Source organism: Calliphora vicina, chromosome 2 (assembly GCF_958450345.1).
Source record: "Calliphora vicina chromosome 2, idCalVici1.1, whole genome shotgun sequence".
Classification (NCBI taxonomy): domain Eukaryota; kingdom Metazoa; phylum Arthropoda; class Insecta; order Diptera; family Calliphoridae; genus Calliphora; species Calliphora vicina.
In genome coordinates this window covers 81,328,171-81,355,981 of record NC_088781.1, presented here as the reverse complement: position 1 = coordinate 81,355,981, position 27,811 = coordinate 81,328,171, and the positions used below count along the sequence as shown (strand labels likewise).

Below are 27,811 nucleotides of genomic sequence, written 5' to 3'. Positions count from 1 at the left end.
TCGGGTAAAATTGAAAATTGCCGATTGCCCTCTTACCTCTGGGTTCACATTTTCGTTTTGGAGTTGACGGACTTGCGTCTGAGTTTGGTTGTTTCTAAGTACATTTACATATGTTACTTTGTTGTCATATGTCTGTTGCAACGGGGGGTAGTTAAAATTGTTGTTATTTAATGGTTGAGCGGGGAAAAGCTTTGCTTTATTTCGAGTGGTTCAACATTGCAGTCAATACCCTTTATTACAACTTGTAGACCCTTGCTTCCTTTCAGCTGATAAGTGTAAAAACTTTTCTTTTGAGTTTCAAAATATGTTACAACCTTTCTATAATCGTTTTCACTATTGACCTGTATTTTAGTTTCATGAACCGTGCCTTTCTTGATTGGGATTATGTAAAAAGAGTTCTCTCCTATTAATGAGATCAGGCTCTGATCCAGTGGATTCGAATTATTTTCTCTCAAGTAAATGGGGGGTGGTTTTGTAGAGTGGATTTTATTTACTGGTTCATTAGTTTCACATTCCAGAATAGAAAAACGATTTTCATTGTTTAGTCTATCAGGTTCACTATCCTTATATAATTTGGCCAAGGGTGCCGCTTTCGAGGACTTGGGACTTCGTGCCCGTTTTAATACTGTAATATATCGGTCCATTCCAACCTGTATTTGGGATTTATTATCTTTATTTAATGGTTGACTAATCTTGGGTATAGCGCCGCTTAATGGGTTAATTTTATTTGTAGTTAGTGTGGTGGATTTCGTATCTGAAGCTGATATAGCTAGCATACTTTCAGGCATAGATAAAATATTTTTATTTTCTGGTAACTCTCCTATAACAGCTGTTGAATTTTCTTTCGTTTGACAATCATTAGTTGTTGTCAATGCGGGAGAACAAGAACGAGCACGATTAACAGGTTTGGCGGTTAAAAACAAGTTGTCGTCTATTCTTCTGTTTGTTTTGTTTATATTTTTTTCATCAACTGTAACGTATGCATTTCTGCCGTTTACACTTAACCTTCGCTCACTGTTTTTGTTAAAGAGACTCATTAAAGAGTATTTGTGATTACTTTCGTTAACACTCTTGATCTTTATTTAATAGTCAATGCACAAAAAAGGTTAAAAAAAAATACAACGAATTTTCTTTACGTATTTGTCTTTTAGTTTTTGTTTTGATTTTTTTATTTAATAATATTATTAAAATAAAAGCGTCCTTTCGCGTAAACAATAAACAGGTGATATTTATATTTATTTTCCGATAGATACATTAAAATAACGAATTAACTCGGAGTAAAAATAAAACACGTCCAGTTTCAATCACGATCCGATGAAATCTCTTAATGATAAGGCGAGATATTCTAACCTGGAGATATTCTGGGTGCCTGGTCACTCTGGTGTACCTGGCAATGCAATTACGGATGAACTGGCTAAAAGAGGCTCACGTATATAAATTGATGAGATCGATCACTTGGTCGGTTTACCGCTATCTTGCTGTAAGTCAATCATACAGCGTAAATTATTTGAGTCTGCTCAGCTCATATGGTATAATTTGACAAATTACTCGATGCCAAGGCTCATATGGACCGTTTTTGACCATCATAGGTCAATATCCCTCACGGGGCTACCTAGGGCTAGGCTACGAGCTCTGATATCAGTGCTCACGGGGCACTGCTTGATAGGTGCTCATTAGAGTGACAATCAGTTGTATGGAAAAAAATGTTTGTTAAAAATTTGAAGAGTGCCGGGTGGAATATTGTGACACTAAGTTAAGTGCTGAAAATTTGAGCTAAATCGGTCAACGATTTCTGTACGGGCATCGAGGTCAAAGTTCAAATATATTCAAAAGTTCAGATATATGCAAAATTTTACTATTTATATGAAATAAATAAGTGAAACTCGTTTTTTTTTTGTTTGAGTTTTTTTCTACTTGACCGAGACAATTATAAAAAAAGTTGTTTGTGGTGGAAAAATGGAAAAGATAAGATTAATATCATATTTTGGTACTAATTTTATTGATTACTGGTCAATAATTGCAAAATCTCTGCCAATATCTTTGTTGAACCATAAAAGAAACGAAAAGTTGTTTTTGTTTTTACAAATTATGAGCAACGTTTGATGTTTATTGTTTTGAGTTCTTTTCGACAATGACAAAATTCTTAAAACTAAAGTTGGTTGAAGCTAATGATATAAAAGGGAATGCAAAAAATGCAATCCCGTTAGATTTCAATGTATTCAAAAATATAATATGTAAATAAACAAGTGTATGTATGTTTATACATATGATATGTAAAAAAGGGCAACAAGATATTTAAATGAATGTTTTGTTAAGAATATTATTCAGGACTTTAAATTAATGAATTAATGCAACAAAAATAAAATTAATTAAACTATTAATAAAATAAATTGTATTAGGTATATTTTGACCCAACATACTGCCCCCATTGAAAGGGTCTTTCAATCAGCTTCGGTAGGTAAAGGTGCTATTTTATGTATGGGACGTCTTAGATTTCCTTTTGTTGTTTTAAGGTCTACTACTCTGACCTTTCCATCTCGACCAGGAATAACTTTGCTCACTCGAGCTAGGAGCCAATGTTGAGGCGGAATGTTGTCTTCATGAATGATTACGAGTGTACCTTCTTTAATGTTTTCGCAAGTCTTGAACCATTTGCATCTTTGTTGTAGATTTAGTACATAATCACGGACCCAATGAAGCCAGAACTGTTGTTTAAGATATGTAACAAGTTGATAGCTTTTTAGGTAAGTTACATTTTTATAGTTGTTCAAGTTTTCATCAGGTAGAGCCATCAATGAACAACCAATTAGCATGTGAGCAGGCGTTAGGGCTTCACCATCATTTGGATCATCTGATCTAGGTGCCAGAGGACGAGAATTTAAAATAGCTTCGACTTCGATGAGGATTGTTTGGAACTCTTCATATGTTAGGTTGGCTCGAGACATGTTTTTGACGAGAAGAGTTTTTGTTGACTTAACAGCAGATTCCCACAGGCCACCGAAATGGGGGGAACGAGGAGGGATGAACAAAAATCTGAATCCAGTAACTGAGCTGTAGTGCATGATCTGCTTGACATTAGCCTCATTAAAGAAATGTTGTTTGAACTCTTGTAGCCTGGTATTGGCGCCAACAAAATTTGTTGCATTATCGCAATAAAGTTTTTCGGGGATGCCACGACGACCTATAAATCTTTTAAGACATAAAAGAAGGGTATTAGTAGAAAGATCTGATACTAATTCAATATGGATGGCTTTAGATGTAAAGCAAACAAAAATGGCAACATATGTTTTATAAGGCTGTTTTCCTCTAATACGATAAGAGGTATAGAAAGGACCACAAAAGTCGACGCCAGAGACAAGAAAAGGACGTTGAGCCTTTAAACGATCAGCAGGAAGATTGCCCATGAGTTTTTGTAATAAACGAGGATTATACTTAAAGCAATGTACGCAATTTCGAACAACTTTTCTTACAAGCTCTCTTGCGTTGATTACCCAAACTTGTTGGCGAAGAATTCCGAGAAGCGCCTTTGGACCAGCATGTAGATGTTTGCGATGGAGATACTCGATGAAGATTTTAGTGAAACGATGATCCTTTGGTAAAAGGGCAGGAAATTTGGTGTCGTATGATAAAGGTGCATTTGCTAGCCGACCACCCACGCGAACGATGATTAAAGTTGAATTGCAGCACTGAATTTTATCTAAAAATGGAGCAAGCTTTTGATAGCTGGGTTGTAAGTTTCTTCCTTTGTTGAGTAGCTCAATATGTTCCTTAAATGTTGATTGTTGTATGTTAAATACGATTCTCCAAAACGATGATTGTTGTTCCTCAGCGGTTACAAAGAAATTCCGATGTGTTTTGTCGAAGACACGATGAATATAAGCGACGATACGAAGAATGCGAAGATACGAAGAATGACGAGAAATTAATTGATCGATGATTGATTCGGTTACGATAGTAGTTTTAAATATAGTTTTCCTTATTTCTTGTTGGGGAAGTTCTACAACTTCATTATTACCTTTGGGCCAATTTATATCTGGTTCCAAAATGAATTGAGGGCCATTAAACCATATTGTATTATTTAAATCATTGGCAAGACAGCCTCGCGACACCACATCTGCAGGGTTTTGTTTCGAAGGCACATGCATCCAGGGAATGTTGTGAGTTAAGTTTTGTATTTCTGATACTCTATTAGCGACAAAGCAAATATATAACGACGAGTGATTAGTAAGCCAGCTTAGAACTATTTTTGAATCAGACCAGAAGAAAATTCTATATGTAAAGGCATCAAACTTATGTTTGATTTTGTCCCAAGTTCGACAATAAAGCGGCGCAAAGTTCTAATCGCGGCAAGGATTGGTGAACCACTGGAGCAACTTTTGATTTTGCTATGAGCAAAGTTGATTTTAAATCAGTTTTATGAGTCACATAGATGCAGCATCCATATGCCAATTGAGAGGCATCCGCAAATCCATGGATATCAAATTGAGTTTTTGGAGATGTACCTGCAAATCTAGGGATTTCAATTTTGTTGATATTTGGAAAATCCTGTTCAATTATCCGCCAGCGATTCGAGAAACGTTCGTTAAGTGGTTCGTCCCATTCTAACTTTTGTTTCCATAATTCTTGAATCAGAATCTTGCAAGAAATTATAATAGGACTGAGACCAAGAACATCAAAGATTTTTGCTACAGCTGACAAAACCGATCTTTTTGTTGGAACTTCTATAACTGGTAAATCAAAACGAAAGCAACAGACGTCGTCCTTGGGCTTCCATGACATCCCAAGTGCCTTAGCAATGTGTTCGTCATTTGTTTTTAATTGTAGTTCACCGTCGCAGGGAGCAATATTTGGGCAATTTGAATTCCATTTTGACAGTTGTAGTCCGGCTTTTTGTAAAACTTCGACAACTTCACATTTTTTTGCTAAAAGTTCAGAAAAGCTATCTGCCCCCGTGAGCAAGTCATCAACGTAAACATCTTGCTTAAGAGTTTTAGAACCAATAGGAAATTCATTTTTGTAAAAATCAGCGATGAAAACCAAACTTCTTACCGCAAGGAAAGGTGCAGCTGAAGTGCCATATGTTACGGTGTTCAATTGATATAATGTGATTGGCTCATTTACGTTTTTTCTCCATAAAATTAGCTGAAAATTTCGGTCTCTTTCGTCCATCAAAAACTGTCGATACATTTTACAGATGTCAGCTGATAGGGCTAGTTTATTTAAACGAAACGACAAAATTGTTATTATTAGCTCCTGTTGAATTGTTGGGCCGACCATTAGAGCCTCATTCAAAGAAATGTTAGAAGATGTGCGGCAAGATGCGTCAAAAACCACCCTCAGTTTTGTTGTGGTACTTTGAGGGCGCAAAACAGGATGATGAGGAATTACATAATGCGAGGAATCTAAACGATTGAATGTTACAGGTGACATATGACCAAGTTCAATGTATTTGTCCATAAAATCGAAATACATCTGTCGTAAATTATCGTCTTTGTAAAGTCGTTTTTCTAAATATAAAAAACGTCTGCGAGCTACTTCAAATGAGCTACCAAGTTGATTTATAGAACTTTTAAATGGTAAACGTACCTGAACCTTTCCATTAGAATCGAAAATGGTGTTTTTAATAAAATGGTCCTCACATTGTTGTTCTTCTGTAAAAAAAGGCATGCTTGAATTGAATTCTTCTATTTCCCAAAAGGCCTTCAATAAAGAGTCCAGATTATCGGTTTCTGTTATGACATTGCACGATAAGGCACGATGTGAACGTTGAGTATTCACGCTGCCACCGATAATCCACCCAAGGGATGTGTTGATGAGTGAAGGAAGTCCATTTCCGAGAGAAATTTTGCCGTCAAGAAGTAAATCAAAGAAAATTTCAGAACTAATTAAAAGATCAATTCGTTGAGGAATGTAAAATTGCGGATCTGCTAATTCAATCCCATTTGGAATGTTCCAATTTTCTGCATCGATTTGTTCAGATGGGTGCTGTGATGAAATAGATTTTGCGACTAAAAAACACGTAGTCCATTCAAAGTCAGAAACACGAGATTTAATTGTAGCTTTTACCATGTATTTCAATTGAGTTCGTATATCAGAAACACCAGAAATTTCGTGAGTTGATTTACTTTGTTTTAAACGAAGACGATTTGCAGCTTCTTGGGTGATAAGATTTACTTCTGAACAAGAATCCAATAAGGCTCGAAAAGGTTGTAGACAACCGAATGAATCTTTAACAAAAATAATTGCTGTCGGAAGCAGATTTATATGACGACTTCGAATGACAAATGACGTTTTTGTTAAATGAGTTGAGGATGTATTAGTTGGTGTTGGAACAAATGATTGGTGCGATGACGAAGACGATGGTTGAAAAGACGAGGAATGTGGTTGTTGAATTGATGAATTAAACGAAGCATTATTTTGAGTCGAAGGCAAATGACTTGAGTCCGATGAACAAGAAGTATTATTTGAATCAGTTTTTGTTTGGAAATTTGGGTTGTGTAAAGTGGTATGATGCGATACCCTGCAAGTGCGACAGCGAGATTTCGATAGACATTGAGAAACTACATGGCCTTTTCGAAGGCAGTTTATACACAACTTGGAACTTTTAACGAAATCGAAACGACGAGATATGGGCAACGACAAGTACGTAGAACAACTTCCAGTTAAGTGTTCTTTGCTTTTGCAATATTCGCAAATTGTTGATGAAACCATGAATGATAATCCAGGTCGCTTGGGATTTGGTTTAGATTTGTTATCACGAGGTTGACAAGAGTCCATTTCTGCAGTACGACTTTCCAGAAACTGGCAACGATGACTTAAAATTGAATAGCACTGATCCCATGATGGCAAAGAATTAAAATCTTGTTTTTCATCATAATTCTTTTTTGACTCTGCATCAATTTTCGACAAAACTATATGAATTATTATAGCGTTCATCACATCGACTTCTGAACCGAGTGAAAGCAACGAACTACGAAGGGCCGAAACGTTATCAAGAATTGAACGCAACATTGAAGCATTTGGTTTATGCATGGGTAAAATCGAAAACAATGAATTAATATTGTCGATAAACATTAACGATTTGTTGTCATATCGTTCAATTAAATGATCTAAAGCCTTTTGGTAATTTGACTCGACAACTTGAAATGGTTCTATTACTGCTAGTGCTTGACCAGATAAACAATTAAGCAAATAATTGAATTTATCAATGATTGGAATATGTGATTCATTATGCACTAACGTTTTGAATGTGCTTATAAATCGAGAAAACTCCGAATATTTTCCGTCAAATTTAGGTAATTTTAATTGGGGCAAACGATTTTGATGAGATACAAATGATTGAGACGAATTTAAAAAGCTTTGTTCAATATCTCCAGAACTACGTTTTTGATTCATAAGACTTACCAATGGTGCCTTGGCAGAAATAAACAGCTCTTCTAAATCTGATCGAGCCATATCAGAATCATCCAACTTCTCTATTTGTGTTTGAATGTGGCTTATTTGTTTGAAGTAAGATTCTAAAATCTGTAGTCGACATTCCAAAATTGTATAATCGGATGAGTCACCATCTCTGTCTGTTTTCCCTTTCAGTTGTGATATATTTATTTTCATTGTTGTGCGTTGTAACTTTAATGAAGCGAGCGTATTTCCTCCCGTATCTGTTTTCTCGGTACTCATTTTGCAGTAAATATTGTTAAAGTTGCATTAAATTTTGTTAAAGTTGATAAAAATTTAATAAAGTTGCTTTAAATCGACAATTTGTAGAAAGAGTACCAAAAATTGTAATAAGTACCACTCGTTGTTTAAAAGGGCCAACACTGATTATAAGTGCCAACACTAATTGTTGAATTCAAATAAACACGATATGTATGTATGCTTGTATGTATACAGAGTAAAGAGAAATATATTATGAGCGTAGACAGTGTAAGAGAATTTGATTTGTTTTACTTACTAGAATAAACGTAGAACATGTGTATGTTTGATGCTACAAAACTGCAGATGATGGTGGCTAGCAAATACAAGAGCGAAGACGACGATAATGTTAATTAATGAAGAGACTGCTGCTGGCTGGAATTACCAAAGGGACGATGATGATGATGTTTATGACGATGCGTTGTAGACAACTGTTAGGTGCAAGTGCACTAACTGCAATGATAATGTTGATGATGATCACGATGATTACGATGAAGTTAACGTTTTGTTTTATAAGAACTTAATTTTTCTTATTTCAGCACAGTAAATGGTTTTTAGTTTTTATATTTAAATTGTTTATAGGTATTTTTCATACAAATGTTTATACACTTTAATTTTAATTTTTTTTTTTTTATACCCTTCAGCTTCGTGAGAAGGGTATATATAAGTTTGTCATTCCGTTTGTAATTTCTACATTTTTCATTTCCGACCCTATAAAGTATATATATTCTGGATCCTTATAGATAGCGGAGTCGATTAAGCCATGTCCGTCTGTCTGTCTGTCTGTCTGTCTGTCTGTCTGTCTGTCTGTCTGTCTGTCTGTCTGTCTGTCTGTCCGTCTGTCTGTCTGTTGAAATCAATTTTCTGAAGGCCCCAGATATCTCCAGGATCCAAATCTTCAACAATTCTGTCAGACATACTTTCGAGAATTTTGCTATTTAAAATCAGCAAAATCCGTCCATAAATAACGGAGATATGAGCAAAAATCCGAGACAACCTCTGAAAATTTCATCAAAAAACACAATGTATTGCATGCTTTGACAAAAAAACAACAAAACGTATGTTTGGATGTGCAAGTTTTGTGTATTTTGTTTTTTTTTTTGTGTTTTGTTTCTTTTGGCATTGTTGTTGTTTTTTATACAACTAAACGTTAGTTTGGTTGTGTGTTGGTTTTTTTTACAAAAAAGCAACAAAACGTATGCTTGGTTGAGCATGCTTTGCGTATTTTGTTTTTTTGTGTGTTTTGTTTCTTTTGGCGTTGTTGTTGTTTTTTATACAACTAAACGTTTGTTTGGTTGTGTGTTGGTTTTTTTGACAAAAAAGCAACAAATCGTATGTTTGGACAAAAAAGCAACAAATCCTATGTGTGTTTTGTTTCTTTTGGCGTTGTTGTTTTTTATACAATTAAACGTATGTTTGGGCGTGTGTTGGTTTCATTGGCTTGCGTATTTTGTTTTTTCTTTTGGTGTTTTGTTTCGTTTGGCGTTGTTGTTGTTTTTTATGTTCTTGATAAATTTAGGATGCTGTACGCTGAAAGTGGGCAATGTACATACATATATACTAATTATAAAAAATAATAATGCATCCACAACAAAGGTGAAGGGTATATAAGATTCGGCATAGCCGAATATAGCACTCTTACTTGTTTAAACTAATTTTATTTTTATTTATTGGACTTTATTGTCTTTAAATTAATATAAGTCCTGTCACGGTCGCCAATTTTTATGTTGAACCATAAAAGAAACGAAAAGTTGTTTTTGTTTTTACAAATTATGAGCAACGTTTGATGTTTATTGTTTTCGACAATGACAAAATTCTTAAAACTAAAGTTGGTTGAAGCTAATGATATAAAAGGGAATGCAAAAAATGCAATCCCGTTAGATTTCAATGTATTCAAAAATATAATATGTAAATAAACAAGTGTATGTATGTTTATACATATGATATGTTATAAAGGGCAACAAGATATTTAAATGAATGTTTTGTTAAGAATATTATTCAGGACTTTAAATTAATGAATTAATGCAACAAAAATAAAATTAATTAAACTATTAATAAAATAAATTGTATTAGGTATATTTTGACCCAACAATCTTCTAACTTAAACATGGCTCCGCGGCATCAGATGATTCAAGATCATCCAAACACTTCTCGAAAGTAATCTTCACTTTTTCCCAAAATTATTTCAGTTCAATATTTAAAACTTCCATATAGTAGACGTCATGTTCATCTTCGCGAATTGTACTAAAATTTAATAACAGCGTCTGAAGCGCGTATAAAATGTTCCAGAGGTATTAAATTCTTCAAATTCTCAAATCAAATATCAGTAAAGAAGTGAACTAACACGCAAACTATGAAGCGATGTTTAAAATGTACCAAAACAAATGCAAATTTATATAAACTATATAATAAAAAAATTAATAGTCAAATCGACCGACCGTAGAGTGACTATCGATGTATTAGCAAAAGAACGAATAATAAGAAATGAATCTCTCAAAGCAATTACCGACACATAAAATAATATTAATAAAATTCAACAAAATCACCGTAAAGTGCAACAAACTAATATTTTCTAATTAATAATAAATTTAAAATCTCTATATAAATAAAAATCAAATGTCGTTCGTTGGTAAATGCAGTTGAGAATGGATGGACCGATTTAGAATTTTTTTTAAATGATCGTCATAGTCCAACTTAGATTTTTACTGAAATAAAAATTTACCACGCCCATTTTTTCGATTAATCTCTATAAAACGGCTGCACCGATTTGGCTATTTTTTTTTAAATGTTCGTATTAATCCAATTTAAGTTTTTACTGAAAGAAAAATTGACCACGTTCACTTTTTTTCGATTTATCTAAAATCGGAAAACGGCTACACCCATTTGTCAAATTTTTCTTAATGTTCGTAATAATCCATATGTGACCAAAGGCAATGACATAGCTGTGATTGGAGTTAGTCGGGGAATTCCAACGATGAATTCACTCAATTTCAAATGGACCGCTATGATAGTTAAGAATAGAGTTGGGTTTATTAGCTCAGTGAAGTGACCGCTCACTGAAATGAACTAGGTGGCTTTTTTAGCTCAGTATGTTGTATAATGACCAGGGAAACCGGAAATATGCTCTAAAAAGCGTTTTAGGCGCTTTAAATATGCCGTAAAAACTTTAAAATATGCTCTTAAAATTTAAAAAATATGCTCTTAAAAGAACAAACTTTTACATAATTCTTAACCAAAAAAAATTTACTTAAATTTTCAAATAAAAATCGTTGTCTATTGGATCTGAAAACATTTTTATACATAGAAAATGTTCTTTCGACATCAACTGATGTTACAGGAGCAAATTTAAAAGACAATATTTCTTTAACACTTAGAACGGTTAAGTTTGAATTAGAACTAAAATTTGATATTTAGATGGAGCTATTATTAAAATAGTGTTTTTTTTATATTAAAACAAGAGAGTTATATTCGGCTGTGCCGAATCTTATATACCCTTCACCTAATTATACTTCAAAATAAAAAATTTAAATATTTTTAGGTGAACAAAATTTTTTTTTCATTTTATTAATTTTTTGGAAAAAAAAAATTTTTTTTATTAAGTGAACATTTTTTTCAGTTTTTTTAATTTTTTGGATAAAAAAATTTTTCGAATTGTTATTTTAAATTTAAAAAAAAAATTTCTGTTTTTTAAATTTTTTTTTTTTTGGTGAAAAGCCATCTATTTTTCAATTTTGAATTTTAAACAAAGGAAGTAATAACCTGTAACACAACAGCGAAAAATAAGTAAGACAAAATTTGTTTTTGATAAACTCAAAATATGCTATCAAACAGTATAATATGATCTAAAAACGCAAAATATGACATAAATATGCTCTTAAAACAAATATATGCAAAAATATGTATTTAAGGGTAAAATATGCACTAACAAATCGATGCCAAAATTCTTAAATAGTTCTGAAACGTGTAAATATCTTATCCATGTGCTCATTAGACTCACCAGAAAAAACATGCATTTGCATATTTTGGTTTCCCTGATAATGACCATTTAATTTGAGAATTGCTTGTAGTGAATTAAATCAATTATTTCTGTTGTTAGTTGTAAAAACACACAGTCTTTTGACAATTAGAGATTTATGCGTGAAATAATTGACTAAAATTTAAAAAAATCAAATTGTATTTTATTTAAACTAATATTTTTGCGGAAAAGAGTTAATTTTTTATTATTTCTAATTTCCGATGCTAACCAAATGTTTAGACAATATTTGTTAAGTAGAATATTCACTAACTATAAGGTATTATTTTACCACAAAATAATAAAATTAAGAAAAAACTCAAGATATTAACTGGAATTTGAAAAACGAAAAATATTTTGATGATCTGATAATTGTGATCCAAATTAAAAATGTGACAATAACTAAACCAAAATTAATATTGTTGCAATTTTTTGGGGGTTTTACCATTTACATAATGTTAGTTATCAATTGGCAAAATATATATTTTTTACCTGACTTTTACAACTTAGTTAATTTTTTATTATTTCTAATTTCCGATTCTAACCAAATGTTTAGACAATATTTGTTAAGCTGAACATTCACTAACTATAAGGTATTCTTTTACCACAAAATAATAAAATTACCAAAAAACTCAAGATATTAACTGGAATTTGAAAAAGAAAAAATATTTTGATGATCTGATAATTGTGATCCAAAATAAAAATGTGACAATAACTAAACCAAAATGAATATTGTTGCAATTTTTTGGGTGTTTTCCCATTTACATAATGTTAGTTATCAATTGGCGCATTATATATTTTTTTACCTGACTTTTACAACTTATATATATATGATCAACAAAATTTCTACTAAAAATACGAAAGAAAAATAGTTTTGTGATACAATTTGTATTAAAATATTATCAACACTAACTTAATTATTTTATGATATCTATATATATAAAAATGAAATGTATGTAATGGCATCACGTGAGAACGGCTGGAGCGATTTGGCTGATTATTTTTTTATTCGATTCAACAAAAAAATATCAAAAATTCGGGGTAAAACTCGTTTTTTTTTTTGAGTCCAGTCAACTGTAATAAAAAAGCTCCCAAAAGTATGCAGTACAAATTTAGATATTTTATTTGCAAATAAATAAAAACAGGCAGGTGTATATGGTTTTTAAAACTAACATTAGTAAATGCTACCGAGCGAAGCCGGGGCGGTCAACTAGTAACAATATATAAATAGAATATCCGAATTTAAGGAATAAGATTTTATTGTTTTACGAAATAAAAAATAACGTAAAACTGTCATTCCAAAAAAACAGCGAAAAACCCACGATAGGTCGCTCATGGCAGCTGACAAATGTTCTGTTGATGTAGCAGTATAGTAAAAAAGTGCATAAGACATATGTTTTCTAAAAAAAACTGATTGAAATAATATTGCTAATTTAATTAAGAATATCAGTGCTTTGAATTTTTTTAATTATGTTTTTGGTAGATATAATCCCACTAATGTATTTTTGAAATAGTATTTTTTTACTAATTACATACTTTCAATTACAATTATTATTTTAACAATAACAATTATGTATTTCCCTTTTTCAGTAATGTGTGTGAAGATAAATTCGTATTTAACTAGCACAGACAAAAACCACATTTTTTAACATTGCTCATTTTACAGTCAACAGAGCACTGTTAATCACTTAACAGTCTTGATAAATGAATTATAATACAAAAATACGTCTGAAATAGGTATCAGAAATTATTTCAGAAATATAAAAAATTAAAAAATATTTCAGATGTTGTTTTTATAATAATATTAAGAAAACATGTCACTTTTATGATGAAGTTCAGGCAACGAATTTGGAAAAATATGGAATTGCACACGTATCCCACTATATGGGGAGGGTAGTCCAATGGGTCCTAAATGCGACTGCATAAGCCGAATTTCTGAAATAATTTTGGAAATTGAGAAAAACAGCTTTTAAAAAAAGTCAATTTTGAAAAAGTCACTTTTATGGAGTTGCACACGTAACACACTACACAGGGAGGGTAGTCCAAAGGGTCATAAACGCGACTACCTAAGTCGCAGTTCTGAAATAATTTTGGATCTAATATATGGGATAGAATCCATACATTTTGTCGGATATTCTACCATCAATTTTAATATTTAGGACAAGAATGGGCGGACTAAAATAGTGGGCGTTACACCTCCCCAACAATCTAAATACTAAAATTCATATCTATCTGTATAATTGTAGTATGTAAAGCAGGGAATCTATTTTATACCACTCTTCCATTATAACGGCTTTCATCTGATCTTTACTCGTTATATTGTGCTGCCGAATCCTTCTTTCTAAGTGATCCCATAGATGCTCAATCGGGTTGAGATAATGTGACTGAGCTGAGCGATTGCTTAGGAACATTATAAATAAGACATTCCTTTACTAATCTAGAGGTGTGTTTAGGATCGTTGTCTTGTTGGAAGCAATACAAAATCTTTATCAATATGCTCGATAGCGTAATCCAATCTCTTTTTCATGTTCTTACTCGACCATTGTATCCATTTAGTTTAGGAGCGTTTCTTACAGTTTTGGGGTTTACCGTTAATTCATCACTAGTTTTCAAGTTTCCAGCAATTACACATGAGTTAATTTTTGGATTACCTTCTACAAATCGTACAATTCCTCTCTCTAAGTGGTGGTCTATTTTTCTTGGATGGTCAGTTCTTTGTTTATTTGCCATTGTTCCGTTTTTTTTTTTGAACTGTTGAATAACGTACTGAATGGAAGGGCGTGGTCTTTTTACAATATCCTTGATTTCGGTTAGATTTTTTCCTTCATTTTGCAAGTTAATAATAATTTTCTTTCTATCCATTAAAATTAGCTTATATTTGGATGACAATAACAAAGCTGGTCCATTCCATGCACAGCCATTAAAATGAAGCAATTGCTCAGAAAGGAGGACCTACAACATATTAAATGCAATTAAGTTTAATATTTGGATTCCTTGCTTTAAAACGGTTAACTTTACGGAGACTTTTTTGGTGATACTTTTCGTAAAATTATTGAATTTATGTAAATTTTTATGTTTTTAAGGAAAATGTTTGTATTTTTTTTATGTTGATTTCTAGTTTATAAGATTTTTTAGAAAATGAAAAAAAGTTTTAAATATGTATTGAAAAGTGACCATAAATTGCTAGTTTATATGATGAGTATGTCTGTACGGAGACTTAATTGATTCAGTGTATATATAAAAGTTGTGACGGTTGAATGTGAAATTTTTTGATTTGCAATGTAAACAGTGTAATATTGTTTTAACCTTTTTCTCCTCTTCACTTTTCCTCACCTTATTTTTGTCAGTGAGAATTTTATTAATGATAATACTTATGAATGAGTGTTTTTATGAATGAGCATTTGATGAATGAGAATACTTATGAGTGAGGGTTTTTATTAATGAGAGTTTCTTATTAATGATTTATTTTTTTTGAGTGAATGTTATATTATTCAATTTCGAAGTAACGGGACTTACTCAAAATAAATGATGTGAGGTTAGCGACGAAGAAATTGAAAAAGGTACAGATTTGAAGAAAAGATTTTGAAGATATTAAGTCGTCAATACGGGACAGATAATTAAGTGAAATTTTGTTGCTAAGTGAATAAAAGGACAGGCTACAGGTCCTACAAATTTTTAAAAGTAAACTTTTCTGGCCTTATCCTGAAATTCAAGAGGAATAATTTCAACATTACTTTCGGGTTTTAAACATATACCATAGACGGTTAAAATCGAGGGCCCTAGAAATAAACACCCATGTGGATCGGATTTGTGGTGATAAAAATTTATTTTATTAAAATGTGTATTCTTCTTTGCTAATTTAAAAAAAAATGATTTTATTAACTTAATAGTTATTTCAAGAATATATGTATATGAAACCTAATACATAACCTAAAAATAAAATATTATTTTTGTAAATCCTGCCCATTAATTTTTTTTAAGTGTAAATTTAGTAAATCGTGCTTAAATAAAAAAAAAAAACATAATTCTTAATTCCTTCTCTTAAATTGTTTGTTTTTTTTTTTTGTCATTTATTATTCTCTTTAATTTGATTGATTTTGCTGTTAATTGTTACGTTTTATTATTTGTTTGTTCCTGTTAATCTGCTTTAAAATTTATTTTTATCTCATTTATATTTTGTTTTGTAAATTTGCTTTAAGATCTTTATCATTTGTATTTGATTTGAATTATTGAAATATTTTTTTTTGTAAGTTAGTATTAAGAGACTTTATACTCCTCGAAAGCAGAGAACCAGGCCTGATTCAGCTGTACACGGAGAAAAATTGTAAGTTTGATTTGATGCTTAATTATAACTATTGGCATATATATATATATAATTAATAATTTATTCTTAATGACTTTATTATAATGAATTATACCTTAATATTTTATATTCTTTTGAAATAATTATCTGGAAAATGAATTCCTTAATAAACTAATTTGTTATCCCTAATGTAACCAAACCATTTCATATTTTTATTGGGGCTACCGGAAACCTTGAAAGGAAATTTACTGTAACATGGTAGGGCTAAGGGCAGGGGAATATGAACATCAATTCCCATAAACCCGACTAAATAGAAAACGTAAGAAAAACACATGTCCCCCTGTCTGTTTTTTATTTCAATAGTTTATTGGTCTTAATTTCATATTATAATATTCCTTAAAGCACGTGATTTCTTTGGTAATGTCGATCGGCAGTGACTTAGCAAGACCCCCTCCCCATCCGACGAGCTAGACCTATTGCAAGCACGTGCTAAACGCTAAGTTCACTGTTAACCGAAACGACAATCTATAGTCAAAAGCCTGTCAACCATTACAAAGTGGCGCCCAACGTGGGGCATGATATGGATGAAATGTATTTACTATCAGTGAATTATTGTAATTTACGTGATTTAACACCTCGGTAAAAGAATACCATCTGTTCCACTATTAAATTTTCTTTTTTGAACGCATTATCTTATGGCAATTTTCTGGAATTCTCATTAAATATGTTTAAATAACTATTTATATGTTGCCGAAATTGTAATTTGATTTTATGTTTCCATTTAAATTTCATATCGTTACAATGAATTTGGATACGGTCTTTTGAATTTGTGTATAACTTCGCCATATATTTTAGGACTATAGGAAGTTGTTTATGGAAAACATATTCCTATCCGAAATAAATGTTACAAATGACAACTTAAGTTCAAAAAGGTCTACAATATATATTTTTTTAATTTCTGTGTTTTTTTAAGTCGTGGTTATTATTTTATGATTTGGTTTGGTTACAGAGCTACATGAAAATACAATACCATTAATTAAAAAAAAAATTATCTGTAGGTTCGAAAAATTTTATATATTTTGAATCGTACATAATTTAAAATTTGCGTAGAACTTTACTGAGTTTTTTTTTAACTTTTCAAACAGTTCAATAAAAGTATGCCACTACGTCATAGTATGGAAAATCTTCCTGATGCTCAGGAGACTGAGACTAATATTTGTTCAATTTGCCACGTAAATTATGATCATACAAGTATTTTAGTTTCTACGAGATTTAGACATATTTTTCACCGCGAATGTATTTCTCAATATATAGAATCATCACCTTTTTGTCCTCGATGTCGTGAGGCTGTTACAAGGAATTGGATCAGTTCACAAACTTCAATATAAATGAAAATAGGGAGCCAGCTTGGCCAAAGGAAAGTTTACCCAGCACCTTTAATCCTCCGAATTTTGAACATAATTCACATAATCCAACTACTACTTCAGCACAGGACACTAGGATTCATTCCAGTTTTGGGCCACAGCGCAATAGTGCTCAGGGGGTTTCTTCTGTTCATGGTGTTCGTGACCGACCGTTATAATCTTCGTTCCTTGCTCATAATGGAAAAGTTTCAAGTCTGATTAGTAATTGGAATGCTAATTTTACCAGTCGAGAAATTTATCTATATGATAACCTCTCTGACAAAGGTAGTTTGGGGGGCGATTTCCAGTTAGTTTGCGATCATAGTCACCTTTTGTTTACATCCAAAGCAAAGGAATGGTACTGGAGGTACAGTAAGATCTGTTAACCATATAAAATGGGAAAATCTATGCAGGGCTATGAAAACTCATTTTAGTGATCATTTATCTGATCTAGATATAGTTGAATTAATGAGAGACAGAAAACAGGGTATTAACGAAAGTTTTGATGATTTTTACCACTCAATTTTGCAATTAAGCGACCGTTTAAAGTATCCCCCTTAACGAACCGCAGATTCGTAAAGAATCTGTGGTAGATGCCAAGGAATCTTAAAACCGAGCGTCAGCGAGGACACCAGTCTGCGCTCGAGAGCGAAACAGCAGTGAAAATATTTAGTAATGATGGGAAAGACCACAAAATTAATATTAGCACACAGACAACTGAATTTCAGAATGAAAATGAATATAGACCAAAATTATTTCCTATCAAACCATATCACGAACGCGTAAGATTATATAATTTAGCAAGAAACAGAATATTTTGCAATTCTTTTTCGGATAAATTCAATTTGAATTCTTTTAATAAACGTAGAAGGAGAAATTCTATGAGAATTAGAAACTATTACAATCTTTTGAGAAAATCTAAAAATAAAATTAAAGTTAGTATTGAATCCATTGAAAAATGTGATACTGATAAAAGACCTTACGTACGAATTGCAGTATTTGGTATGTCTCTATTTGGATTATTGGATTCTGGAGCATCATTATCTTGTTTGAGTGGTAATGCTGCAAAACAATTTCTCAGTAAGAATATTCCTTATAAAATTTTTCATAATTTTGTTCAAGCGGCAGGAGGTCAGCAGTATAGAATTTTGGGTTATAAGGAAACTAATATTAAGTACGGAAATATGGAGAAAAACATTAAATTATATATAATTCCAGATTTAAAATAGGATTTGTATTTAGGCATCGACTTTTGGCATTCTTTTGGACTTACGGATAAGATTCTTGGAAAGGAAATGTGTGAAATAGTGGAACTTGTGCAAATTTGTGAGGAAAATGTTTTGACGGACAAACAAAGAGATGTTTTGAATAATGTAATTAAACTTTTTCCTGATTTTGAGAAGGATGGTCTGGGAAAAACATCTGTATTAGAGCATAGCATAGAAATTCAGCCTGGTACAAGACCAATAAAGCAAAGGTACTTTTCTGTGTCTCCGGCAATTGAGAGAAAAATTCACGAGGAAATTGACGTTATGCTGCAGTTAGGGGTTATAGAACCCGCTCCACCTACTTGCTCTTGGAGTAGCCCAGTAACGTGCGTTAATAGGGAAGGAAAATTTCGGTTGTGTCTGGATACGCGCAAACTTAACAGCGTTACAATTCGTGACGCATATCCACAACCGAAAATTAATTGGATATTGTCCAGACTACCCAAAGCTGAATTTATTTCATCTCTAGATTTGAAAATGCATTTTGGCAAGTGGGTCTTGATGAAAAGTCTAGAGATATGACAGCTTTTACCGTACCCAATAGGCCTCTGTACAGATTCAAGGTTATGCCGTTTGGTTTGACGAACGCTCCACAGACGCTTTGTCGTCTTATGGATATAATAATTCCCTTCCACCTGAAAAATAAAGTCTTCGTCTACCTGGACGATCTTCTCTTAGTGAGTGATAGTTTTGATAACCATATGTCTTTGCTAATAGAAGTTGCACAATTAATTCGTAAATCAGGGCTTACTTTAAACGTTTCAAAATGCAAATGGTGTATGAAAGAGTTGCGATATCTGGGTTATATTATTGGTTCGGGGTGTATAAAACCAGATTATAATAAAGTGTCTGCCATCCAGAAACTTGACTCGTACTGAGTTTTTAAGAGAAACATTTTCTGATGCCCGATCATGGAAGTTGTGGGTTCCACAGGAACTTGCCTCTTGTGTGATCGCAGGCGCTCACAATTCCCCATGGCTGCTCATGGAGGTGTAGGTAAGTCGTTGGAAAGACTAAGGCGTAATTTTTACTGGCCAAAAATGGCTGTACAAGTCAGGGAATTTATTTTAAATTGTGAAGTTTGCCGACAGTGTATGTGGCTATTTTCTTAGTATTGGATCATTTTACTAAATATTCCTTATTTAAGGCATTGCGTAAAATGAATACTACTGCTGTTATAAAGTTTCTTGAGGAAAACGTATTTCATTTATTTGGTGTTCCAGAGGTCATCGTGACCGACAATGGATCACAATTTAAATCCTCACTTTTGAAAGTTTCTTGAGCAGGTATGGAGTCCAGCATATATTTACGGCCATCTACTCTCCACAATCCAACAGTTCGGAGAGAGTAAACCGATCAATTATAGCTGGAATCCGATCTTATCTAGGAACAGATCACCGCTTGTGGGACCAACACCTAAGTCAGATTGGCGTAGCTCTGAGATGCTCGTACAATACTTCTTTAGGTTTTTCGCCTTATTATGTCCTTTTCGTACAACAAATGGTCACCCATGGTAAATCCTACGACATTATGAAAAAGCTGGATTTGTTAGATGAGGGATTAGATGTTATTGAAAACTCAGATAAACTATGCTTAATTCGCAATTTGGTTTCGGAAAATTTAGAGAAAGCTTACAAAGTGAATAAGAAAACATACGATTTAAGGACACGCCCTGTAAATTTTTCGGAAGGTGATATCGTTTATAGGCGAAATTTTTCACAGAGCAACAAGGCCATTGGGTACAATAGCAAGTTAGCGCCTAAGTTTTTAAAGTCCAAGATTTTAAAGGAAATAGGGTATTGTAATTACCGAATAGTTGACATGAAAGGAAAGGATGTGGGTGTGTTTCATGCAAAGGATCTGCGAGCATTATATAATCCGGATTCAAAATCTTGAAAGGACCGTTTCCAGCCAATTTTCCCTTTTTATTTTGAAAATTTAAAATTGCCTGTTTTGTGACGGTTGAATGTGAAATTTTTTGATTTGCAATGTAAACAGTGTAATATTGTTTTAACCTTTTTCTCCTCTTCACTTTTCCTCACCTTATTTTTGTCAGTGAGAATTTTATTAATGAGAATACTTATGAATGAGGGTTTTTATTAATGAGAGTTTCTTATTAATGATTTATTTTTTTTTGAGTGAATGTTATATTATTCAATTTCGAAGTAACGGGACTTACTCAAAATAAATGATTGAAATCAAGTTTTACTACGTTTATACGCACGACTTATTCGCAAATAAATATATCGAAAGTAGACAAATTAGCCGTATAAACAGTGAATTATTTTTTTATTTGCAAATAGCTAACTCACGAAAACAATTCCTGATTAACGACACTATTTGCAAATAAGATTTTAAACATTGCCCTATTTTTAAACGTTTTTAGTTTTTTAAATATTTCATTGCGTTTTTGCATTAATTGGATTGCAAGACAAATAAGAATTTTTAATTCTTTCATTTTTGCATTTAAAAAAATAAGAATTTTCCGTAACCAAAGTGACATATAAACAGAGAGTTAGTTAATTGCAAATTATTTTTATTTGCGAATAGGCTACGTATAAACGTAGTATTTGTGAGGTTAGCGACGATGAAATTGAAAAAGGTACAGATTTGAAGAAAAGATTTTGAAGATATTAAGTCGTCAATACGGGACAGATAATTAAGTGAAATTTTGTTGCTAAGTGAATAAAAGGACAGGCTACAGGTCCTACAAATTTTTAAAAGTAAACTTTTCTGGCCTTATCCTGAAATTCAAGTGGAATAATTTCAACATTACTTTCGGGTTTTAAACATATACCATAGACGGTTAAAATCGATGGCCCTTGAAATAAACCTCCATGTGGATCGGATTTGTGGTGATGTGCACAAAAGTCTTCTCATACTCCAAGCAACATTTTAAATAACTTAATAATACCCATAAAAATTTATTTTATTAAAATGTGTATTCTTCTTTGCTAATTTAAAAAAAAAATGATTTTATTAACTTAATAGTTATTTCAAGAATATATGTATATGAAACCTAAATAATACATAACCTAAAAATAAAATATTAATTTTGTAAATCCTGCCCATTAATTTTTTTTAAGTGTAAATTTAGTAAATCGTGCTTAAATACAAAAAAAAAAAACATAATTCTTAATTCCTTCTCTTAAATTGTTTAATTGTTTTTTTTGTCATTTATTATTCTCTTTAATTTGATTGATTTTGCTGTTAATTGTTACGTTTTATTATTTGTTTGTTCCTGTTAATCTGCTTTAAAATTTATTTTTATCTCATTTATATTTTGTTTTGTAAATTTGCTTTAAGATCTTTTTCATTTGTATTTGATTTGAATTATTGAAATATTTTTTTTTGTAAGTTAGTATTAAGAGACTTTATACTCCTCGAAAGCAGAGAACCAGGCCTGATTCAGCTGTACACGGAGAAAAATTGTAAGTTTGATTTGATGCTTAATTATAACTATTGGTATATATATATATAATTAATAATTTATTCTTAATGACTTTATTATAATGAATTATACCTTAATATTTTATATTCTTTTGAAATAATTATCTGGAAAATGAATTCCTTAATAAACTAATTTGTTATCCCTAATGTAACCAAACCATTTCATATTTTTATTGGGGCTACCGGAAACCTTGAAAGGAAATTTACTGTAGCATGGTATGGCTAAGGGCAGGGGAATATGAACATCAATTCCCATAAACCCGACTAAATAGAAAACGTAAGAAAAACACATGTCCCCCTGTCTGTTTTTTATTTCAATAGTTTATTGGTCTTAATTTCATATTATAATATTCCTTAAAGCACGTGATTTCTTTGGTAATGTGGATCGGCAGTGACTTAGCAAGACCCCCTCCCCAACGACAATCTATAGTCAAAAGCCAGTCAACCATTACAAAGTCAATGTGTGTTTGTTTGTATGATTGTTTGCGTATTTGTAATGGCACTCGACTTTTATAACTGGGACCTTTATAACTGGGAATTATAACTTCGGAAATGCCATTTGATTTTATTCGATTGCAGTTTCCTATTTGCTTAGTATTTGCAATGATAATTGATAAAGCTCAACATCAGTCTTTGCAAGTTCGCGGACTAAATCTAGAAAATCCATGTTTTTCACATGAACAGAAACTAATTTTAGATAGACTAAATATATTGTAAATCTTTACGGTACGGGTAGCGAAGCACACCGGGTTTTAGCTAGTATTGTTAATAAAATATAATTAAAGAAATTTCAAAAACTTCTTTCTACTACTATATTTGATGCTGTTTGTTCTTACATAACGCTAGTAAGAGTAAACAACGTCAAACAAATTTGTGCTAAAAAAAGTGGTTTGAGTAAATATTTGCCATGTGTGACCGTACCTTAACAACATTGAAAAAACAACTAACAACATAACACAATTATTTTATTTTAATACTTACTTTGTAATTTCGAAAATGTACATGGTGCAATGTCAATTAGAGCTAAATGGTAATGCTTAGATGCTGATTTATAATCTCCCAATACTTTGTGCATAAATCCCAAACGGAGATGAACATCATTTGCACATTGGTAGTTAGAATTAATATACAAAAGTTCTCTAAACGTTTGAATAGACCTGAAATAGATAAATAAAATCATGTAATACAAAAATATCATAACTCAAAGCTTTTGTATGTATGTACAGTATTGGCCATAACTAAAGCACCCCCTCAATGGATTTTTTCAAATCATATTTTTTTTTGATAAAAACGCTTTTTTGGGATGTATTTTGTATATAACTAATATTGTTAATGTTCATTTAATATTCATTTAGTAAAAGATAATTTTATTAAAAATGATAAATCATATAAAAACTTAAAAAGCAACGGACAAAACAAAAGCACCCTCTTATAAGATGTTTAAAAATTTGACACGGTACTGCATATTTGCAATGTGAGTTATCGGGAATCACAATGAATGCATTTAAAAATTCCAAAAGATAAAAATAAAGGAAGACGTAGTGTGCAAAATTTATGTTTTATACAGTTTATTGTGAAAAAAACAATGACAAGGAACAAGTACTCTAGTGAATTTAAAATTAAAGTTATTGAAGACTGGAAGACAGGTTTATCACTACATGAATTGAGTAAAAAATATTCAATTAACAGATCAGTTATTTCCAGGCTCGTTTCAAAATTTTTCAAGACTGGTAGCACTCTGTAGGTCCTTCGCGAAAAAAAACACGATATTATGATTCCTTGATCAAAAGAGCAATACAAAAAGATCCTACAGCATCAGCTATTCAAGTACGAACAAGTTTAAGATTATGCGTTAGCGAAAGAACAATCCGTAGAAGAGTAGTAGAAGCCCGATTATTCAGCTGACGACCAGCAAAAAAAGCATTTCTATCAGCTAAGAACAAGAAAGCTAGACTGAAGTTTGCCAAAGCCCACATTGACTGGAGTGTCCAAAAATTAAAGACAGTACTGTTCCCTGACGAATCCAAATACAACTTAAAAAGTTCCGCTCGAATAAGGCGTGTACGCCTACCAAAAGGAGAAGAACTGAATCTTAAGTTTTGCAAAGGAACAATTAAACATGGTGGAGGCAATGTAATTGTCTGGGGTTGCTTTTCTGGTCAATGATTTGGGCCAAATCATAAAATTTATGTGATTATGGATCGGTTCATGTACCGTGATGTATTGAACGCTGTAATGTTGCCTTATGCCAGTGAAGAGATGCCAATTATAGGGAGCTTCCAACAGGATAACGATCCTACGCACCCCTCCAAAGTTTGTAAGACTTGGCTACAGATCAACAAGGTTCAATTTCTTCATTGGCCTGGTCAATCTTCCGATCTCAATCCTATTAGGAACTTGTGGCACATTGTTAATATGAAAATAAATCATGAAAATTGCTGAAATAAGGCTTGTCAATTTTCACGATTTATTTCATGCCGTTAAAATAGCCAGGAAAGGAATACCGAAAAACGCAAAAAAAAAAACATAATATCTTTTATGCTAAGAAATGTTCTTGTGCCATCCAAAACAAAGGATTTGCAACAAAAAATTAATTAACATTTTTTTCATAGTATAACCTTGAAAGGGTGCTTTAGTTTTGTCCGTTTCATTTTCTATCTTAAAATATTTTTTGATTTTAAGTTACCTCTTATAGAAAGGTTAACTTTAAAAGTATTTGTTTATCAATACTAAACATATTAACAAATGAGAATAATACATAATAAATATTTAAAACTTTGATTTTATACAAAAAAATACAATATGAAAAAAATTCATTGAGGGGGTGCTTTTGTTATGGCCAATACTGTATGTATGTATATTAGAGTATCCCTTAGAATTAAATTTTTGGAAATGTTGAGACGGTACCCCCTGAAAACTTGTGTAAAAATTTGGTGCATTTACAAGGGGCAAAAATGCATTTTTTTTCAGTTTTTGTAAAAATTTTGCCATTAAATAATTACTTTTGCAATTTGATTTAAAAGAATCGAAATGTGTACGTAATTGTCGTTCTAATAAGATATAAAAGACAAAAATTGGTTAAAAAATGTTAAAGTTATTAAAAAATCGCCAGGCCATTAACGTGTCTCAGGCCACTAGAACATGAAATGTAGGAACAAAATTAACATATTTTGAGAAATATTAAAATAAAAGTTTATTTTTACTTAGAATATATCCATATTTACTTGTATATGAGTTTTTGTCTTCGTAGGATACCGCTAACCTATTCCTAGGTATGACCAAAAAAAATTATTTTTTTAACGGCAGTTTCAAAACTCCAATTTAAAATTTTTAAAAATTTTGTTAAACAAATTTCAGAATTTTTGATCATCACATGGGGATTTATTGACAACATAATAGGGAATAAAAATATGAAAAAATATGACAATACCTCCTATAGTTTTTCCGTACCAGCGAGTTAAATTTTGAGATTTTCGAGAAAAACTAATATTTTGGCCATATTTTGGAGAATGAGCCGAATTTCCTTACTGTTATGATTTTAAAGTAAAAGCTATATATTCCAGGTAATTTAAAATATAGTCTGAAAGTTTTACTAAAATCGGAAAACTTTAATCCTTAAATCGTGAAGGTCAATGGTCAAATTTTTCAATATTTCAAATTTCTCATGGAAAGATAGCGAAATGTTATATATTTTTGGGCCGATTTTGATGAAACTTAAGAAAAATATAACATGATGTCTAGTATTTATAATAACAGCACAAAAATTAAAATTAACCCTTAATAGCACTTGGGGTTAAAAAAAATAATTTTTTTTGGTCATACCTGGGAATAGGTTAGCGGTATCCTACGAAGACAAAAACTCATATACAAGTAAATATGGATATATTCTAAGTTTATTTTAATATTTCTCAAAATATGTTCATTTTGTTCCTACATTTCATGTTCTAGTGGCCTGAGACACGTTAATGTCCTGGCGATTTTTTAATAACATTAACATTTTTTTAACCAATTTTTGTCTTTTATATCTTATTAGAACGACAATTACGTACACATTTCGATTCTTTTAAATCAAATTGCAAAAGTAATTATTTAATGGCAAAATTTTTACAAAAATGCACCTCAAAACTAAATAGCTAAGTCGGCACGGGTTGCCCTTCTTAGAACAAGCTAAAAATTTGTTTGGTAGTATTTTATGTCATTACACAAGTTTTCAGGGGGTATCGTCTCAACATTTCCAAAAATTTAATTCTAAGGGACACTCTAATGTGTATGTATGTATGTATATATGTATATATGTATGTATGTATGTATGTATGTATGTATGTATGTATGTATGTATGTATGTATGTATGTATGTATGTATGTATGTATGTATGTATGTATGTATGTATGTATGTATGTATGTATGTATGTATGTATGTATGTATGTATGTATGTATGTATGTATGTATGTATGTATGTATGTATGTATGTATGTATGTATGTATGTATGTATGTATGTATGTATGTATGTATGTATGTATGTATGTATGTATGTATGTATGTATGTATGTATGTATGTATGTATGTATGTATGTATGTATGTATGTATGTATGTATGTATGTATGTATGTATGTATGTATGTATGTATGTATGTATGTATGTATGTATGTATGTATGTATGTATGTATGTATGTATGTATGTATGTATGTATGTATGTATGTATGTATGTATGTATGTATGTATGTATGTATGTATGTATGTATGTATGTATGTATGTATGTATGTATGTATGTATGTATGTATGTATGTATGTATGTATGTATGTATGTATGTATGTATGTATGTATGTATGTATGTATGTATGTATGTATGTATGTATGTATGTATGTATGTATGTATGTATGTATGTATGTATGTATGTATGTATGTATGTATGTATGTATGTATGTATGTATGTATGTATGTATGTATGTATGTATGTATGTATGTATGTATGTATGTATGTATGTATGTATGTATGTATGTATGTATGTATGTATGTATGTATGTATGTATGTATGTATGTATGTATGTATGAATGTATGTATGTATGTATGTATGTATGTATGTATGTATGTATGTATGTATGTATGTATGTATGTATGTATGTATGTATGTATGTATGTATGTATGTATGTATGTATGTATGTATGTATGTATGTATGTATGTATGTATGTATGTATGTATGTATGTATGTATGTATGTATGTATGTATGTATGTATGTATGTATGTATGTATGTATGTATGTATGTATGTATGTATGTATGTATGTATGTATGTATGTATGTATGTATGTATGTATGTATGTATGTATGTATGTATGTATGTATGTATGTATGTATGTATGTATGTATGTATGTATGTATGTATGTATGTATGTATGTATGTATGTATGTATGTATGTATGTATGTATGTATGTATGTATGTATGTATGTATGTATGTATGTATGTATGTATGTATGTATGTATGTATGTATGTATGTATGTATGTATGTATGTATGTATGTATGTATGTATGTATGTATGTATGTATGTATGTATGTATGTATGTATGTATGTATGTATGTATGTATGTATGTATGTATGTATGTATGTATGTATGTATGTATGTATGTATGTATGTATGTATGTATGTATGTATGTATGTATGTGTGTAT

The 27,811-nt window shown here is 31.4% G+C and overlaps 1 protein-coding gene across 2 annotated transcripts in view; it reads right to left on the bottom strand.

The window, feature by feature from the left end:
• Utx (Utx histone demethylase) overlaps nt 1-27,811 on the bottom strand; it is a 530,199-nt gene that overhangs the window by 391,885 nt on the left and 110,503 nt on the right. For both annotated transcript variants that reach the window (XM_065501028.1, XM_065501029.1), the window contains one exon: nt 23,110-23,285. In XM_065501028.1, the coding sequence (XP_065357100.1) occupies nt 23,110-23,285 (176 nt within the window). The remainder of the gene's footprint in view (nt 1-23,109; nt 23,286-27,811) is intronic.